The sequence below is a fragment of the Lineus longissimus genome, chromosome 1 (assembly GCF_910592395.1).
Source record: "Lineus longissimus chromosome 1, tnLinLong1.2, whole genome shotgun sequence".
NCBI lineage: Eukaryota > Metazoa > Nemertea > Pilidiophora > Heteronemertea > Lineidae > Lineus > Lineus longissimus.
In genome coordinates this window covers 25146517-25167864 of record NC_088308.1, presented here as the reverse complement: position 1 = coordinate 25167864, position 21348 = coordinate 25146517, and the positions used below count along the sequence as shown (strand labels likewise).

General features: G+C 40.0%; 1 protein-coding gene across 4 annotated transcripts in view; it reads right to left on the bottom strand.

Annotated features, from left to right (window-relative positions):
* The window catches only part of LOC135493769 (high-affinity choline transporter 1-like), a 45218-nt gene that overhangs the window by 7120 nt on the left and 16750 nt on the right, over positions 1-21348 (bottom strand). For all 4 annotated transcript variants that reach the window (XM_064781331.1, XM_064781350.1, XM_064781341.1 and 1 more), the window contains 7 exons: positions 12275-12473; positions 2105-2218; positions 1738-1893; positions 1389-1537; positions 980-1129; positions 555-684; positions 27-244 (listed from right to left, as the gene is read on the bottom strand). In XM_064781331.1, coding sequence (XP_064637401.1) covers positions 27-244; positions 555-684; positions 980-1129; positions 1389-1537; positions 1738-1893; positions 2105-2218; positions 12275-12446 — 1089 coding nt within the window. In that variant the 5' untranslated portion in view covers positions 12447-12473. The remainder of the gene's footprint in view (positions 1-26; positions 245-554; positions 685-979; positions 1130-1388; positions 1538-1737; positions 1894-2104; positions 2219-12274; positions 12474-21348) is intronic.

The following is a 21348-nucleotide window of genomic DNA, read 5'->3' as shown; positions in this document are numbered from 1 at the left end:
GAAATTCTATATCGTAAGATTCTCACCTTATTTCGGAACACACACTTGTAGACATTCCTGGCAAACATAGCACTGGCCGAGAGGACAGACGAGTCAGCTGATGACATGACGGCGGCAGACACAGCACCAAGGCCAATGAACGATACAACCTTTGGACACAAGTACTGCAGGACCATCGGCAGAACCAACTTGTAGTGTTCGTCTAACAGCGGGTACTCTTTATCCCAGTCAGTTTGATTCCAATCTGTAATACAGAACCTAATATCAAAATCTTTCATCGCAAATGTAGCAATGGTTTGCATGCAAAATACATAGCACCTCATTTTGGTGGCAGCATTTCAGTCCATTAACATTTTCTTAGTCAATTTGAAAAAATTTTCATCAAAGGGGGATTTGGATTGTTGTGTTTTAACAGAAGGTGAAACAGCTCACTGTAAGTTGGCTACCAGGTCTATAACGCTGGTGATATTATTCAATACATAGCTTGCCACGACTCTTCCAACTGCCAAATACCAAAAATACTGGCCATGATTTTGAGTCATAACAAGACTGACCTGTAGATGCTGCGACTGCACCAATAAGGACAGCTGGGATTGCCATAACAACACAGCCCACAGCTGCAACGTAAGAGAGAATCTGGGCACGGAAAGCTGTCTTGGATGAAAGGACCCTCTGGAAATACACCTGCAAAAAAACAAAGTCAGAACTACATGTATCAAAGTGTCTGTGACTGTATCTTCATCTTCTTTTTCTTTTATAACTACTCTTAGTGTTTAACAAGTTCAGTATCAAAGTTCTTAGTCTTGTTGATGAGACAAAATACGCTGTCACCCTCAGATCAGCATTCACTACCCAGTTTGGTCTTGGCATCGAATTTTGATGCTGAACTTGCGTTTTCATTCCCAAAAAGGCATAGGAGAATTCCACATTAAGGACTCATGCATCACTATTGGAGTTTCAATCCAAAGATATCACTTACCTGCCATGGAATGCCTCCAAATATAAGTACGAGACCAAAATCAATATATACACCACTGTAGGCAGGGTCAAGCGTGCCGACCCAAAGATGCGTCGTATTCATGATGGGCTGGACTGCAGGGTTTGTCATAGCAAATGGTACACACAACCACTGTAAATCAAATTATGTAAGAGTTAAAGTACGCTTTCCATCCATCACGAAAATGTACCTCCCTTCTCCTGTTCATTCATATAGTTTTCAAAACTCTGCCTCTGACATAGAAGTATGTTCAGTTAGATTGATATCTGCTGACAAGCTGAGCGATTACTGGTTTTACCACAGACAAAGATATCTTTTTCACACATAGTAGCGATTATAATCACAGGTCAGAGCAAACAGAAATCTTGTGTTTGCGAGGTACTATACTCACCAGACCAACGAGGATACAGAAGAGCTGGACCACGTCAGTGTAAGCGACAGAGTAGAGGCCTCCGAAGAGCGTATACGTGATAGCGATGCAGGCAGAAATGATGATTGCTGTGGTGTTGTTGAGGTCGATAATGACCGACAGGGTGGCGCCTGCAAATATTCAAAATCAAGTGTCATTTTTAAAATCACGAATGCTTAAGTTTCTTAATCAAATATCAGTTGGCAGAAGGATTGGCTTCAATCAAGAAACTGAACAGGAATGGTAACATGTAAGTAACACCAAAAACAGCTAAGAGGGTGAAAACATGGAATTTATTGGGTTGGGTATCTGATGTCATTTCCTAACTCACCGAGAGCAGAGAGGATGGCAGCAGACCAGAACACTTCGCCAAGGAGGGCAGGAATAAAGAGAAGACCTCCCATCCTCTCTCCGTACTTCCTCTGGAACGGATCCAACATTGTCACATAGCCCTCGGAGCGCATCTTGTTGGCGAAGAACAAACCACCTGAAATAAGAACCAGTAGGCCCTATGAACATTTGTAATGAGGCTGTTATCAACGTCAATTGGAAACAAAGCAATCATCAATGTTTTGGCATTTAAACTTGGTCTTCTGGAGAAAAAATTTCCAGGATTTTCAAGGTAGATCTGATCAGTTCTAAGCAAATTAGAATATAATTTTTGGTTTTTTTACAAAAGAAGGAGCGTATGTACTTACCAAACACCAAACTAAGGGCATAGCCAAATGGAGCTTGACACCACACAAGACCGTAGCCAGGTTTGGCGATCACTTCAGCTGTTCCATTGATGTATCCCCCTCCCACCCACGTCGCTAGAAAGAGACAAAGCAGAAAATGGGTTAATTATAAATACAGAGATTTCTCCTGATATTGCTGTAACTGAAACAGAACTGAACTAAAATTCAAATCATCTACCGAATTGACATGAAGGTCAACAGTAAATGGGGAGAAGCTTGCCTAATCCTAGCCCTATATGGCAAGTTTAAATGGTAGTGGGTTAATCTTATTTTACAGAGTTACTGAGAACCTTTTGACATTACAACTGTGTCAATTCAACCACCAATCGAATCGAAAATTCTCGAGTCGTATACAGATCAAACGACTGCAGCTTGCATTACATTCCATATCCACAGAGAGCTAATGATCACCTTTCACTGGCGATAACCCACAATATCATTTGCATATTGACGACACCATCTGTCACCATTCAGCGGAGATGATAACAGGAGTTTCTCCACCTTCGAACATCACCACCACCGCCATCTGAGGTCATGTGACCTGAACATCAATTTCACAGGACGACATGTTCAATTATTGGTGACACTTTAATTGCAGGAGAAGCCCGCCTGTAATTTGGAAAGGGAATTCTGCACTGGTGCTTTGACTAGAACTTGATACTATAGAAGTTTGAAAGCGTAGAAAGTGAAAGCCCCCCAAGTTTGCTATTGGTCATTTTTCTGTGATATTTGTGAGCGAAAGCAACATAAAAAGACTTCATGTTGATTTCTCCAATGGATTGGGTTGAGAGTTTCTTCATGTGATCTTTTGAATGTTTCCGTGTTATTTTCACACCCCCTTCCCCCTACCACTATCACCACCACCATCCCCATCCCCCACTCTTCTTGCATCACTCGGCTCCATTCTCGCACATCACGAATGCACAGACGTCACTGACGACTGCAACGTGACAGCCGTATGAATGATGGTACAGCCACTAATCCACCTCCGTTCATCAGACTCATTCAACCTGATTCGCTAAGCCAATTTACTCAAGTAGCATTAGTTCTCACCAATTTGCTTCATCTATATTCATCCACGATGTAAATAGCTTTGTCTATGCCTCTAATTGCCAGTTTCTCAGTACAGTTTTGCTTCTGTCTGCTTTTTACAACTTTTATGCTATTTCACTATCCAAGACCAAATGAAATCGCTGCTGCCTTCAATTCACATTCCTCTGGCACATCCCAAAATTGACATGCATTGGTGTTTTGCCATTTAGTCAATGGATTTCCATTACTCGCATAAACAGACTGATTCCGGCCCCCCCCCTTCTTGTCCTTGGCTAGAAGATGTCATCATATTACCATTCCAGAAACCAACATTTTGATTATGATTTTCTTGTACTTAATCAACATAAATCATTCACATCTGTGTTCACTGTCAATGAAACCAATAGAGAAAATCGAATCGGAGAAATACGCAGATCTGCGCAGCAAAAAACATTCAAAGTTGACAAAATCAATTCCTCTCTCCTGCACAATGTACTAAATCACCAAAATCAACAGCGTGTGGAGTCAGGAAATTCAATTCATCAGCATCAGATAAATATAGTGCATCTTAGATCAAACATTGGCTGATGTTTGAGCAGTGTGATCATCACGTTCCTGGCGTCCTGACACGGCAAAAGTCTTCCCGCCATTGATTTAATACATGGGGGATGATAGATGCAGTAACGACACCATCGACTCTTATCACGTACAACATCAGAATACTAATGAACAGGGATCATTCATTGTTCACGACGCGCAGACTCGACACACTTTCTACCCATCGTTTACATCTACCCATCTTCCATTTGGAAATACCACGCCTATTCTAATGAAATGGTCCAGGGACCATGTGCTCACCTTGGGTAATGTTAATGCATGTCATTTGCAGTGGATATGGGAGAACAGTTTTGGTCATTGATGTCAATTGCCGTCAGCTTTACAATAGGGACAACCAATCAGTTGCAAAGTGCAAGGCGAGGACCAAGTCCAAGGGGTACGATTTTCTTAGCCCACATTGATTATAGCGAGTAAATACTTAACAGATGCACTGATTTTTCAAATTTTCAAAGCAAAAATCTTTTGGGGCTGACGATGTTTCTTAATTTTGACGACGACGACCTCAAGTTGACAAATGTAAAATTCATGGACCGCACCCAGAACCCCTATTACGCTTGTGTGGTTCATGTTTGCAGCTAGAAATATACACAAACAACATGAAAGACGTTACTAAACACACACACCTTTGTGATACCTCAAGCAAGAGAAGCCTTTGTTCTGATACTTTATGAATGCAAATACTGTAAATCCTTGAGATTCTTCCATAATTGATCAGCAAATTTTGGCAGATCAATTCAACAAATAATCAATGATTTAAATAACCGATACACAATACAGAAATTGGATATTGTGATATGTGCAAATAAGATATTCTTCCTTTGTTTAGGTCCCACCAAATCCTGTTATCCCACTCATGCAAATAAAAGTTAATTGGCATGATGATCATATTTGTCATGGGGTTATTGATTGAACTCAAGGGGATGCATTGTTATAAGCAATGGATGATTCGACTCAAAGAGAGGATCAAACTACAAAAACCATTCATCGTCATGGCAATGAAGGCAGGAGAAAGGCATATGGGTGTCTGAAACTGGCATGGTGCTCAGTGTGCTCAGTGTGAAATGAACATCAACAGTCAAATCAAAAGTCTTCAATTGTTCAAAACTGAATGAAACATTGCAAGATAGAAATCGATTTTTCATAAAAGGAGCTACATGTAAGACTGCTCAGAAAGAAATTGATAAAACTGATTGAATGAAATCATTGATTGTGGGGGCAATTATGGACAAGCAGGGGATTCCATCTAAAATTTACATCGCACTCCATACAATATCCAGTTTCTTTATTGAGCCATCCCTGCAGACCATTTACATCAATGTCGAGATCAATATTATGCGCGCTATGTGTTGTGTCCCGACTTAAGGAAATCGCTCATGAATCTAGTTGGTTCAGATGGACTTAACCTTTTGAACTCAAAATGGAGACGTGGCATTGCATCATTTATTTGTCTTACAACTGTTACTGCTGTGGTGGCAAGCTATATTTCCAGCAACTACTGAAAGGTTGGGGAATGTTTAGACTCATCAGAGTTGTTCTCGGAGGTCTGTGGTGCCAGAAAATAGGCGATGACCAACCCACAACAGGGACGTCGGATGACAAATTCGTCGAATTTCTCATGTCATTTGGGCTGCCATGACATACTTTCTGAGCAATCTTATTCCTTCTAATCCACCCAAACACTAGCAGTCATGAATTCTACAAGCAGTGTATGACCGGTGATATACAGCTGATTCTACTGGTATTCTAATTATCCTACCCTGACAGAATCCAAAAACTTTTCCACAAAATCAGCCACGCTCTGCCATCGCATAGCCCCCCCCCTCTAAAGGCTGATGTACATACGTGGTACACTCAATAGAGTCCAATTCATCTTGTGAATCTACACCAGCCATAACCGCGCCAAGCCCCTTTGGGACTATCTCCATCTAGAAGCACTTGATTTGCCTATAGGTTTATCAATAAGAATCAATAAGACTTGCTCATAGCATGCTGGCCAGTTATTTGTACTCGTCATGTTTGACATCGGATAAAGGAAATCAAAGATGTTAACTTTACGTTCTCAGGGTGAAGATCAATCGTGGAACATGCACTTCAGTGTTAGTGGCCAATTCAAGATAACGAGACGTGGATTTATGAGCTGGGAGTCTGTAAATTGTAACTTTTTGGCAGACGTTAGACCTATCCTTTGTGAAGTTTTCCCTCAAAAAGTAGTACTGGTCGTCAAAAAAGATGTTGTTTTTTTTTAGGTACAACCACCAACCCAAGCTTGAATCAATGAAAAAATATTCTCAAGACATTTGAACAAATTCAAAATGGATGCCATGGCGGCAATGTTGAATAAGTTAAAGTGCACAATATGACAACTTATTCATTAAGACTTGTCCCTGAAGTCATTCTGGTCTGAACCGAAATCTGTGTTTGATGACTGAGCCATGACAATGACATGATCGCCATTTAACCTGATCGGGGATCGCTTTCCAACCACAAACATCATGTTGTCATGGTTCCATCGCAAGACACACCAACAAAACTTGTTTGCGTGGCCTATAAATCACAACCTTATTCTCATATCACACGTCAACACTTTTCAGGCCACAATACTCTCTACTATTGGAGAATAGTATTCCCAATCCCCATCTCCAAACCTGCTTAAACTGTTCTATAGCCCAGCAGCATTTATTGTCTACATGACCCCGTCAAGACCTGCTACCACACTGCACAATCGTATCAATCCCCAAGAGAGCCATGCAACGATCTAAAGTATCCGCAGCCTTTTTATCAGCGGCTCATCTCGCGAAGCATGCAAATAATACAGTGCGCTGTCAGAGTGGATCCAGTTTTCAAATTGTCTCCAATCAATTCTTGTCTGAGAGATCAGCAGAATCTAAAACTTGTCTTCCCTATTTGAATAATCAATAAAGCAAACCATTGCTTGTCTCCTTGGTGGAGAAATCGATATCTTTGCCGCTTGATTCCTCTTATGAATTGATGAAGAAAAGTCATGATCTGCGCTTATCTCTCTTGATGGAGATTTCAGCGTCATTACATCAGTGGTATCAGAATGAAAATTTGGCTTGAATAGCTTAACTGGGAAAATTTAATTAAGATTTGGGGAGAAAACGATGGCTAGTCACATTTTGTGATTTCTTGGATGTCAACTACGAAGAGGGAGGGGGGGAGGTGACCGTCTGGACACACGGTTATGAAAAAGGCCAGGCCCCAAATTAAGTTTGATTCTTCGGACAGACTGATGAAGAAGAATCATAATCTATGCTTACATCTATCATGATGGAGACAGTGTTGTTACGTCAATGGCACCAGAAGTATATCTGGATAATGGAAATTTAGCTTGCATCACTCAATCGGAAAATTACTATTAGAGACTTTGGGAAGAAATCATCCAATTTGAAATGGCAGGCTGGAGAGATACTGAGTTTAAGTGCACAGAGTTCGCCTTGATGAATACCTCAATATGGATCATTGAAGACCATTGGCAAGAAATCGAACAATTTGTACCAGAACATGATTATGAAAGTCAAGTGTTGAAGTTTCTTCAGTATTTTCAGTCGATTGCCTTTACTTGTTCTTTCAATGAGTAGTTCAGGAGATCTGGTTTCTGTGATAGTTGCCCCAGCGAGCTTTGCCTCCTCATTGGTTATAATTCTTTGCAGTGAATAGCCCTACACTGTGACTAACAAATGATGTCGTTAAGAATGGTAATGGCCTCGTCAACTCGAGGGGAGAATAGGGGAAACTTCCTGTGAGCCATCCTAACAGCGAGATGAACCGTAAATGTGAGAACCTTGAAGGAACTGTCCAAACTGCTTGAGTGGAAATCCTGGGTGTGGAAAGGTGTAGGAGTGAGTCACCACATCAAAAGTGCCAATCCAGGTTTGGCTGTTCAAGATACTGACCCTTAAACGCCTAGCACTTACAAAAGACATACAGTACTTTCTCCAGCAGGCTCATCCAGAAATTTTTCTGTAAAAACCAATATAGGTAGCCATTGTTTCCATGACAGTGAACAGACACAGAAGGCGTAAAGAGATACAATGTATCATTCATCATACCACTGTACAAGTTTATTGGAAAATGGATGCCTGTTTTTCACAATGTTCTCGCCTTTAGCACAACCGATATGGCTGTAAAAATAAACATTTGGGAACGTTACCGGGTCTACAGAAATCATCCAGGGATAGCAAACTATGAGCAGGTCATCCAATCTGAGAATATTTCATCTTGATAAACGAAGACAGCGTCTTGATCCATTGAAAGTGACACACAGCGAGATGCCAAGATTCCGGGCCACACGCCAATTCATTAACTGATACAGCCTGCAGATGTTAGCATATTCTTCTTGCAACCCGGACCTCTGCAAACATGGCGGCTCTGATCAAATAAGATCCGTCCTGTTTGGCGATTAACTGGTGTAGTCATGATCAGTATCGATTGGGAACACGGTTCACTTGTTATCGGCTGATAGAAAAGATTTTCATGGCTACCCCAACCAAACAACCAAATAAATAGCAGATGCACCAGATCTTCATGCAACGAAAACCACCACCCCATAACAGTGGGTCTGAGGACAACCTGTCTTTGGTAAAAGAGCCTCCATGGTGTTTGAATATAATTTCCATTTGTCCCACTACCAGCTGATAGCAGAGAAAAGTTCACTGTAATACCTATATTCTGCTAGTTCCTAAGGAGACCCTGTTCCTCACGACCAAAAAATCAACTTAATTCTACAAAGACTGCTCCAACAGTCCTATCCTAGTAACAAAGAGCCAGCCTGCCCCTTTAAGGCAACAAGAAAACATGACTCTGCAAGACATGATCATGACAGGCTTAGGATTTTAGCTCAAACCGACTCACTAATGCTAAGGGGATTTCCTCTAAGATTCTGATGCTTACAAGATATGACAGGGCAAATGCAGTAATATGATTTTGAAGCAATTACAGTCAATGGTATTGACATATGTAAACTGGGATCACTTAGAGGGGTGAGAGTCAATCAATTTGAGCCGTTACAAGGAATGGCTTCCAAAATTGTCACAATGCTGCTCTAATGCGTGTTTATCGTCACCGATGACTCAATCCCCAAAGGATTACCTATAAGAGGTGATTGATATGCTCGGTATCACCCACTGTAATTCCATGATCTCATCGGCTCACTTAAACTGGCAGTTATTGGCTGGAAGCAGTCTTAGTGAATTGCTAGGGCTGGAAAAAGGATTCTGTTGTCCCTTAAGGTTAGGTAGAGGTTGCCAATCATTGGTGTAATGATACTCACTGAATACGATAAAGAAAAATACAAGCAGAGGGTAACCAACATGGTGTTAAAACAATTCAACTGAAATACCAGTTGTATGTGCCACCAACTTGGGAGTGCCCCTGATTGTGGCTCATTCATGTGGCACTTCAGATATATTTCAAATGCGATTTCTTTCTTCAAATAATGGATTCGAGCTTATTGAGAGCTAGGATATTCGATAAAGCATAACTGGTATCAGGTGGAAGCTATTTCTGGAGATGGCATCTGATACAATCGCTGAATAGGTCTCGCTACCATTAGGACATAAACGAGTTGTGAATTAATCCCCACCAATGTGGCATCGTGTCATCAGAACCATCTTTTTCTTGATGAGTGACGGCGAATGGCTGGGGAAATCAGATGGTGATGTGATCAGTGGGATATTCGTGATAGTTCAGCCAAAGGAGGACATGTTCTGAAAATTGTCTTTTTAAAACGGAAGACAATGCCAGTCTGAGTACTGAACCAAGATTTGGGGTGAAAACATCAAAGTCTAGTTGATTGAGAGGGAATATTGTTTTCGTGATATTTTGAAGAATTACTGCCAAACCAGCATTGATATAAAATTTTTGCTTTAACATCTAGCAGATTATGTATCTATCATCAATATCCCGCACAGTTTGCGGATGCAGACCACTTCAAAAATACCTTGTACCCAGGTATAACAGGCTTTTCTGTCCTATACATTCATGCTCATGAATGGTCACATGGGCCCTGGATCCAAGGCCCCTTTTTGAGTTTGATGGCAGAATTTTGCCAAAATTTGCCATATTTTGGAAAAACCCTTGAAGCGGTTGGAATTTTGAGCTGATTTTTGCATGCAGCATCTGTACGACATCAACAACTGACATGTCTAGATATCAATTATAACAATATATCATTTTGGGATGGATTTTCAGGGCAAACACGAGCGACGCTAAGATGCTGAAAATCTTGGAACGTAATGATAGATACATATTCTGATTGATGCTAAAGCGAAATATCGATATCACAGCTAATTAACCATTTATTCTTCTAAATATCACGAAATGACGACTTGGACATGTTCTCAAAATATCAACATTTTTGAAAATTTTCTTTTGACACAGAAGATAATGTCAGTTTAACCCTTCAAGAAACAGGGATGGTTTGAAGAAATTCAGAAAAATCATGATTTGACGAAAAAGATACATGAGTGACTGCACCCCTAGAAGATATGATTAGCCACTTCCTCATTGCAACCTTTTTTCAAACCTTTTTGCGTCCTTTACCTAGCAATGCAATCATTACTCCATCAAGATTGGAGAAGACGTGACAAAGGATAAGCGAGACCTATCAGAGGATCGAGTCTTGCAGAATGATTTTCGAATCACCATGACAAAATGATTATAGACTAAGGTAATGAGTATCTCAAGGTTGATCACAGTAATGCCATTAACTGTTGATCAAGATTTCCAGAATCATTTCTCAAATATCGCACAAGCTGAGAGTGACGACACTAGAATTGCCTGAAGTTTATCCTTTGTTCATGAAAGTCACGTGCGTTGATTATCACAAGAAACATTCTCTGAAAGTCATCAACCCAAAACTAATGATACTGATTTGTGGACATGAAGGCAGGAGGACCCTGGCGGTCCAAATGGTGACTGAAATGCATAGTTTGGAAAGTGGGCCAGGTTTGAGTTGTGATAAAAGTATTCCACACCCAGTTGTGCAAAGTGATGATCGATTATGTACTTTGAGAGTAGAGACATCTATTGGTGACTTTGTGTAACTGATGATGACCAACCTAGTGTATGCTGTGTCCCTTTAAACTCATTTGGATTAGGTTAAAGATACCGGCTGCAAAAGATTCTGGGCTAGCCACTCGTGTAAGAATCAAATTCCAGATGAAGGCAAAAAAGCCCTGTATCTTTACAATCCAGCAATATGGTTTCAGACACATGGCCAAATTCTTCACTTTTTATCATTTAATACTGTGAGGAGGTATCCCTCACAATTATCTTGATGAGGTTCTGGAATCAAGGGTATCGTAATTACACCCAAGGGACCTCATAATGAAAGAGGAGCCACATCCGCTTCTCCCCTCATGAACAGTCACAACGCCCACATGACATCAGCTATACTTCCTCTTTCCAAGACAGCCATCACCAATTACGGAATGCTGAGTGGGAATTTCTTGACGTTTTTTTCCAGTGCATGTCATATTACGATGCGTCTTTTGTAACAGCCTACGGCAATTGAGTTACAAGCTGGAGTTTTTCAACCCTTGGGGCAGTAAACATTTCTTTTCCTATTCTGATCGACAAAGCATCCAAATGTTTTAACACTTTGGGGACCAATGTCTTCTTTCTACACTTCTGAGAAAGGTTACTTAACTGGCAGAAGTCGCTTCTTTTTAGATGCATCTTGAAATCCCAGTACATGTAGTACATGAGTGTGGTACTCAGTCTGTATTTTGCCCTAGGGCATATAACATTTGTGTTCAGATTAATAGTTTCATTCACATGCACCACTCTTACAGCAGTGGACACCCACATACGTTTCCTACCCACAAATGTTTCTTAAACGAGTAGCCAATTTCATGCAGTAAATCAACTCAAATCCCAAGGGCTTCACAGAAATATATCACTTCATCATGAAATATATACTGCGTGTCTCCATTACGATTCCGTGGAAACAAATGCGGACTCTGTCCCTGAAGATACAATCACCAATACATGAACGGTACAAGTGGTCTATAAGAGGCTACTGGAATGTCTTGTGAAGAGGGGGCAACCACGGTCTCACTGGCTCTGCATGCAAACTATAACATCCCACATTAGCTTTTCATAATGGAATTCTCTCTGGCAAACGGTTCATTTCCAAGAAGGGTGCTAGCTCAGGGATTGTAAGTAATATGGTTGTTGATAAAATGATGAGAAGGTCGAATCAGACTGAGCTAAGACACATATTCAATTTGATAGCACAAAATGAATCTCGTTTTCCGATGCATACTCCACTGCTTATACTGGTAGCTATAAATGCACCGAAGCACTCAATCGATTAACCTTCCAGGTCCAAACAAGCCACCAAGAAGTTAAACGTATGTGATTTTCCTATCCAAAAAACTGTTCTTGACTACTAGATTTGTCATTTTCATACCTGAAGTCAACCAAAAACATTGAAGATGAAGACATTTCAAAACCTACCTGTCATTGTGAACACCCCGACTAACAGGCCAATATTTCTGCCTGCCAACATCACATCTTCGCTGTCTGCGTTGGCCTCTGTTGACTTTGACTTCCTGGCAGCCCATATTCCAACGAATAATATCAACAAGTAGAAAACTATGATAGCGATCAACCCCCCAATGTTCAACATGGCTGGGGTAGGGTGGTGGCCTCAAATCTGGAAAGAGAAGAGAGAAAGGCCATGTAAGTTACAAGTATATCAACTGAGATAAAGACTGATGAAGGACACTTGGAGATGACATTGAGTTTATCTTTCCTTTCGGGATGGGCAATGAGACCTGCCATTCTCCTGCCAAAATATAGTGTTTTGAGGACACTAAAACGTCCAGTCAAAGTTTAGCTAGGCTTGTAGCCAACTGCTGTTGTCTTCAAAACATCATGAAATTATCTGTGGCGAATGAGGGAACTTCATACACCCACAAGCAGCATTTTCCTGTACAGCAAAAAAAAACGACATTTCACATTATAGGTCAACCCAACATTTTACCCACTAAGATATCGAAAGGCAACTACTATTATGCCATTCTACATTGACCATATCCGGGGCCGGCATTACCCCTTTAAGGACACATAGACAGTAACCATGTCTTGAGGGCAGTGTCTGGCTGTTGTCAAATTCTCCATCTGAAGCTGTTTTCAATCGATACGTGATAAAATTATTGTTAGATTCAATAACCAATTGGAGAAATAAAAGGAAATATCTGGTTATCAACTGGATTGCCCCGAGCTGAAAATAAAACCACGCGGAGGGAAATCGTCAAGAGAAGGGCTAGATGAATTGCATCTGAAAGTAATAAACTTTAAATTATCATGAAATACTGCCATCAGCAATGAATAAAGATGCCATCTTCAAATCGATATGATAATGATGATAATGGCAGTTTTTATGGAGTGCTTTTCACTGACCAGGGTCTGTACAAAGTGACTCACAACAATTGTCACTATTAAAGGTTGAATCTAATAGATGACCCTAACTGGAACCTGGCCTAACCCAAGCCTCTTTAATCAGGCAAAGACACCAATTCAATTGTCTCTTCATCAGACTAGGCAATCATGTGGTGCGATTGACTGTTAAGGCATCATTGACTAGGAACAGCATGTTACCATGGAAACGGCACTCATCATTTATGGAAATAAAGATAAAGTTCCGATTTTGCTCACATAGATACTATGCTCAACTGGGGATACAAATAACCATTTGGGCACAACCTTTCTGGCCACTAGATCTGCCTTACTATGAGGTAATTATAACCTAATTTCAAGCTATTAGATGCTGTTCATCTGCAATTATGAGTAAACAGCCCTGGGGATAGGAGAAAGGGATTATCAGTATCCTGTGGTAACATCTACCTGGAACATCTTTCAGCTAAGTCCAGACTCCCTGTCATCCCTCCACGAGACATCATTATCTTATCATCATCAACTCCACAAAGTTCATCACAGGAGCAGTCACAAAAGTGCGTACCAGGGAACATGAAACGGAGACATTGGAACACCACATCCATAAGTTCACAAGGGATAAGTCTATGGATCAGCAGCCTAAAAGACTTCGCCTGATTACCATAACAAGCAATGACTGATAGAATATGTTAGAAACTCAAACTACCTTACCTTAATAGAAAATAAGCTGGCTCAAAAACTGGATGTTGTTGTAAAAAGAACTCTTAAAATCTTTGTGAGAGCTCTTGTGTAGTGATAGTGGTTTATATTGCCAGAGAAAGGCGGTTTCACAGAATTACAAGAACAGGAAACCATCTAAAAATAAACCTTCAAATCATGTTCATTTTGCCAGTTATGATTCTAAGAAATCCTGAGATTAGCGAAATGAGCAGTTGTCATTCATCAGTGTTGGCTTCACACAAAGCAACCTTGAGATTAGCGAAATGAGCAGGGTACTTTTGCCAGTGTTGGCTTCAGACAAAGAATCCAACAGATTTGCGAAAAGAATATTCCCAGCTCTGAATAAAATATGGCCAATTACGTAAGGGGTGAGAATATGTTCTTGAGCATCAATGGTTATGCCATGGCTGGAGAATGAATTATAGATCTGGCTAATTGACCATGGTAGAGGCAGGGAAGGCATATGAGAATTGACAAGAATGCAAAGAAGAAAAATCCTTATCATAAACTTTCAAACCTGCTCTCGTTCAATTCTATAGGTAAAATTATCAATATCAGCACCTAAAGGGAGACAACAGCCAGGTTAGATTAAGTTATTTTAAGGGTCTCTCCTATGAGTTAATTGAAGACAACCAAGTAGGCCCCGAGCTCCTGCCTGTGGCCTTATTGGCCTTTTTGGTGTGAGATGCCCAATGGCCAGATTTTTGTCATTTAAGCATCAACATTTTAAAGCCACTATAGTGTATAGCCAATACAAAAATATTGTCAGAGTGGATTTCTTAACCCTGCATAACAAAGAATTATGATCAATTGACTCAACTCCTGGCAGCCTGTATAGCAGTGTGCTCTTGTAAACAGTGCACAACACCCTTAGAGTGAAAAACACTGATTGCGCTCACTTTCAAATGCGAAAAAAAAACTTATGAATTATCCAGTTTAATTTAAAGAGCATTTGAATGAAAAATCTCATCCGTCACAGACAGCCATCAAATTGTCAAAACGGAACCACAGGCAATATATTGCTTTGAATTGTAGCTTGGTAGGAGTTTTGATAAGATTGTTAATGTGGAAATTATTCATAGGAAGACTGCATGAGGGCAGGATTAATGTCAAAAATGAAAAATCAACAGAGAGGCTGGAGAATGGAAGATTTCAGTTTTTAGGTTCCATTGAATGCATGATAAGGTGTGAAGAGCCTACTTCTCGTTTATTCCTTTTTTGCTTCGTAGTCATGACAACCATTTTGTCAGCTAGGTGCAGAATCTCTAAAAAGTCAAGATTTTCAAGACAGTGTGGAGGTTTTTATGTGCTTGCGGCCCTAGTCCATACAAGCAGCGATTTTCACTGAAAATGCAATTCTCTGACAAATGTCAGGTTAATTTTTCTCCAGACAGTTGTCTCATCAGTCAACAGCTTCAACTGTCGCAGACAGAATACACAAAGAAAGTGCTAAATTCATCAAATTAGGCTCATTTTACGATTGAGTTTGACTAAATTTCCTTGATTACAGAACTGGTGCATGATTTGAAACCAGAAGAGCTGATCACATTCAAGTCTTTAGAATTTAAAAACCTACAGGTTTGTTCTGCACTGCAGCTTTTTGAATCATGGTACTCTTGTGGGGTGGGGAACATACCCAAAAATCTTAATTGGCGGCCATAACTCCAACAAGGCTATCAGTGGCATACAACGGCGTGGCAGTTAATCAATAATTCATATAGAAATGATGAGCCATGCGGAATATTATCAAAGCCACAACTCTTCCATGAGTTATGCAAAGGTTTTGGGTCAAAGAACACTAATTGTCTGTTTCCGAAGTGGAATGCATGAATGAAACTGGCGGTTCAAATAAGAATCAGAGGGGGAGGAAAATAATGAAGAGAGAATATGGTGATATGTGATCATCATAGTAGGTCACAGTGACAACATTTCTTGCATGCAGGCACTTTAGGGCCTTCAAAAGGTTTATGGTATACTGATAGTTTCAGTGCACATTATGGTATCAACTTGTTACCAGATCCTCTCCTGGGATTAACTCGCGTGATCGCAACCACTGCTATCTGGCACACCGAGAACCAGCAACAACCAACGTCAGCGTCAAGACTGGGAATCGAATCTGACATAATACACAAGTCCCCTGATATATTAAACCAATGAATGTGAGACGAATTCGAAGAAAACTGGCATCTTTAGTCGCATGTGGGAATCAGATTAGCCCAGTGACATCAGATAGCTACGGTCTGGTATTAATCGTAGTAATTCAATTTGAGAGTTTGCAATCGCATTACCTGCAAAGTGGAACACATAAACGTGTTCATTATCACAAATATAGATCTAGCAGGCACAGGATTGATGAAGGATTGATGGGGGCATAAGGCTACAAGCTTAATAGGTGTCGCTAGTTTGGAGAAGAATTTGAACCTTTTAGGAGTAAAGGTAACATTTCTTGCCATAGGGGAGACAGAAATTGCCCACAACGGAGCGACTCTTGATGATGGCAGTCCTGACTCTCAATGAAAGATAGGAAGATAGAGGGTAAAAAGTTAGCCTCAATAGGGAACAAGCAAAACAACGGCCACCATTATGTTGCAGTGTTGTCACTAGGGTATAGCATTGTTGTAAGATGACATCAACTTTGGTCAGAGTTCTGCTGCATTTTGACGCAAACCCTAGTGAAAATCAGAGTATTAATGAATAGCTGTAATGCTCTGTGCAGAAAATTCTTGGCAGACTATGTCAGACTCCCCAATTACCACAGAGCATATAACGAGAAAGATGATGAAAAAATGACCTGTCATTTCTGCGGGAGCGTGATCAATCACTCTGAACAGATGAATAGCAAGAATGAAGGAGGGAACTGGAAGTGATATCAAGAAACAGCGACCTGAATAATTTATGAGGGATAGCAATGGATCAGGAAAGATTTGGTCATGACCAGCATTTATCGGGGGCTTAAATAATACCCTCTCTGTCATGGGTTTCCAAGTCCCAAGTCATTGTGGACGACACGTGTTCACCGAAGACCTGGCACAAATGTGACCTGTGACCTTAATTTCGGTTTCCTTTTTGGTTTAGCAGTGAGCAAAATGTTTCATTATCCTAATGGTACCTTTGTCATCATCGACCCAAACTTTCTATGGCTAACCCTTACCAAAACCCATGCTGGGAGCATTTGTCAGGGATTCTGCAATCAAGCCAATCTGTGTAGTGGAACACATGTACAATTCCGAGCTCAATCTATTATTAAGTAGAACTACGATAGATTACACAATAATGTAAGGAGAAATTGACTTTCACTTCATTGGAAAAGAAATCCATTCCAATCAAGAATGGATGAATTATTTAGGAGGCACGGTCAATTTTATCCCTGTGATAATCCAAGTAGCATGTACAATGTAGTGCTATGTTTACACAGGAGGAATGTTAATGTCATCATTACAACACAACAGGGTGACTGAAGGATTGGCTTCCAGTTTCAATCAGTATGACAAGAGCAACAAGATTTAATAAACTCTCCATGAAGAGAAATTAAAATTGAACATACAGTGGAACCCCAGTAACACGACCACTCATGGGACCGAGGTTTAATGGTCGCGTTACCGGGGCGGTCGCGTTAGTAAAGTTGAAAATCTGGGGACAAGAGGCATATTAGGTTTTCCCACCATAATTGTAGACAAATTCTAGACGACTGCCTCAAAATTCCTATGGTTGATATACAATGTCATCGAATTTAGCATCAGCGTATTACAGAAATAAATGGCGCTCCCTCCCAACGCAGCCATACATCATGAACCGGTTCATTAAGCAAATCCAATCTTCTTGGGCTGTACTCTGCTGACGTTAGCTTCCAATGACCTATAATTTGTCTACGGGTGACTTGTTGCAAGGCCCCTCTGTCCAACATGCATGAGTTGGCTACTGCTGCATGATATGCTGTAAATATTTTACTGAATATTGTCATGAATGGATATTTTGAAGTCTGTGGACGATGGTCACTTATTCTTTCATATTCTTTCCATTTTCAGGGCGTCATCATGGATTGAGGCTGCAATGTGCGAGGTTGCATTGCTTAAAGAAGTGACGTAATGACGTGATGACTGCTTAATACTGTGTTGGACTGATGCAACTCATTGGCAGTAACCAGAATGCCTTGGTCAACAACACTAAAACAAGCCATCACCATTTGAAAGCTGATATGAGCAATTCCAGTCTCATCTGTCAAAGAAGGAGCTGAAATTAGAGTGTCTTGAATTCCGTCTCTTTGTGAAAAGTGTAGTGGTAATATCCTCATTTGATGAGAGCTCGCCGATGAAATGAATCAGATTGCTTTTTATCGAGTGTTTGAAGGAATGGAACAATAAAGAAATATTAATCAAAAAAAATGTGCTTATAACATTTGTTCAGTGTTTTCCCTTGCAGGCCATCAGGAATTAGCAAAGGCTGCTGGGCCAAGCGTGTCTCCCCCAGCTCATCTGATGACTCCCCGGATGAGCAGAATCCAAAGACAGCAACTAATGTGAACATCTCTCCTTCCAAGACACGTCATCCGAATACTGCGACAAGCCACTCTAATCAATGTGATTAAAATTCTGTCCACATCATCACTCGGCCACTATCAATGTACAACCAAATCTCGAGATTAGGTCCTGTTTTCATTTGAGATTCACACTTGCTGGTAATGCCCATGTTAAATCAATAGGTCACCATTGGAATTCTGATCAGGGGACAGGAATCAATAGAATCTGTCTGACTGGATCAAGGAGTTGAACACAGTGTCATCATGGACTTTTAACCTATCAAAGTGTCCACCAACACTTTTTCCAAATGACAAGCAATGTCACACAGAAAAAAAGGTGTTCCCTTCTAAAATTTATCATATTGATAGATTTGAATGATGGTATAAAAGGAAATTCAGAGATATCAGCTTGCAGATGCATTTCCTTCTAGCACTTACTTGACCAACCGTCAGATAGGGGTTCAATCAAGAGATCAAGAGAGTTCTAGATCCAATACTTTATGACCATGAACACCTAAACACACTCCAGGTGACTCGAGAGCATAGGGTACATTCCCTGAGCATTTCAAACCTATTTCATATGCTCACGAACTTCCAATTTACTTGTGGAGATTGTGTTGCCTCTTGGCGATCGCCTCAAATTGAATTATCATCATTTTCAATACAATCTAATAAAGTATGGTTGTTAAATTTCCATATATATGACCTTATACATGATGTACATCACCTTAGACAGAGCAGGTTAATGAGATTTTTTATCATGATTGTACAATATGACTGGGTGTTTCAAAAAATACTTGCAGCTTTTGACTTGTTCTCCTCAGATGAGTGGTTGGAGCAATTTACTCCCCTCAATGGTCGAATGACACCATGCTTTTAGCAGCTAAGATTGTGAAATCAGGGGAACATTCTGTGAGAACCTCATTTATCAATTTCATATGCCGCTTACGCTTCAGCAGGCTGCAGTGTTAAGCGATATTTTGGATTTGATGATATAGCTGTGAACAGGGAAATATTCCGATACTTTGTGGTAACAAGGAAACACTGTGCCTTGTTCTGGCTGCAGCGGTTACAGTTAGGCAACTTATGCTGTGCTTAGTGTTAGTCTTCACTAACACTATCACAACATCCCTTTCAAATAAAATCGTCACCCTGTCATCCTGAAACCAAATATACGCCTGATGAGACAGCTTTCCAAGAATCTATAACCGAGTTAAATGCCAAGTTTGATTTAGAACTCTTTGGTGTTACCCACTCTTTGAAGTCAAATTATACCCTCTGCACAGAACATGAAAGTGCGACTCTCCACACAGAATTTGATAGATCTTTGCAAGCTAATGTGACTACTGTATATACATACATGTTTGCTTGTACAATGATCAATACACAAGATACATAAATAAATGATGTACAAAAAAGTCACCTCTTTAGACTTGTGTATTTACAGAATGCCTATCCCTATTTCTGAAAACGAACTGGCAATTAATTGAACAATTTCCAAATGGAGGCTGAAATAATTTAATATTCTTATAAGATCATATTTTTTGATCATTTTATTGATGATTTTGATGATTTTGATGATTTCATACCATTCGACATTTCATTTCTTTCCTGGTTTCACCCGGAAATAAGCTACCAGCGCAGATATGAATCATATACAGTACCATAAACACATAATTTTTATTGATCAGGAATTTGCATGATGCACTGGAGTTTGTCGTATCTCAATTATAGAATATCACTCAGATACGCCATAGTGGAGATTTTTACACGCGCTGTTGAGATCTGGTGTATCATTGGTGTTGATATTTCATCAGAATTTTATGGGAGAGCATATATAGCAGAGGTGTTCATTTTTCAATCGAACTTAAGAAGCGGAGATGTAAATGTCACAATGAATTTCCACAATATTTGTGTAACATAGATTTTAATAGATATCACACTCTACTCAATCCTGGACTATTTTGAAATAAGCTGTGAGATAAAATGTAAAGGAATAGAATGATGCAAAAATGTTTCATGAATCTTTAAAACATCATTTAATCACCTCCCAACCTTCATATGTAGTAAAATAAACATGATTACAAACCTTTTACTGAGTTCATCCACAGCTCATTAAGTGTCTACAATCCCCACTGAAATCCTGGTAAAAATTGCACTTAGTTCTTATATCCAGTAATCGATGTATTTCAACTTGAGAAAACTTTCTGTAAGCAATATATTTCGACTATGTTTTGAATTGCTTCATCATCTCAACTGGTTATCATTAGGAGCAGACTACTAAACACCAAAGGCCTCATTGAGAAAATGGTGAATATTCGCACTTGGTACTTCAATCCTGTTAGCAATCTATTTTGACTTGTTTCATCACGGAACTGATGAGCAAACCACGAAACACCATGCAAGTGAAGAGAAAAGTCCATTACATGTCCAGAGTCATAACAATAATCAAATCAGGCAGAATTCCAGAGGCAATTGGACTCTCAAGAGACTTGCCAGCAGAACACAATACAAACACATTAATAAATCGTCTGCTTGTGAATGCTGGCACCACTCATCAATATTTCAAGCCAAGACACCAATCGTCTGCTATAAATAGCATTGGATGCTTACAAGCAAAACACTTTGTAATTAGACCAAGTGGACCACTTGGTCTAATTGATAATACTATCGATTATTTGTTATTAGACAATCGTCACCGCTACAACAAGGATATATATCATCGCCACCGATACAAGAGAAAGGTGTTTGATTAACTGGCTCCAACCCTAACTTTCACTCACAGAAAAAGCAACTCCGAGAAGATTACAACAGTCAAAACTGACAAATTTTCGCATTTCAGGTAACCCTCATATGACATCCAGTATCAAATTCGTCAAACTGCTGAACGCCAAAG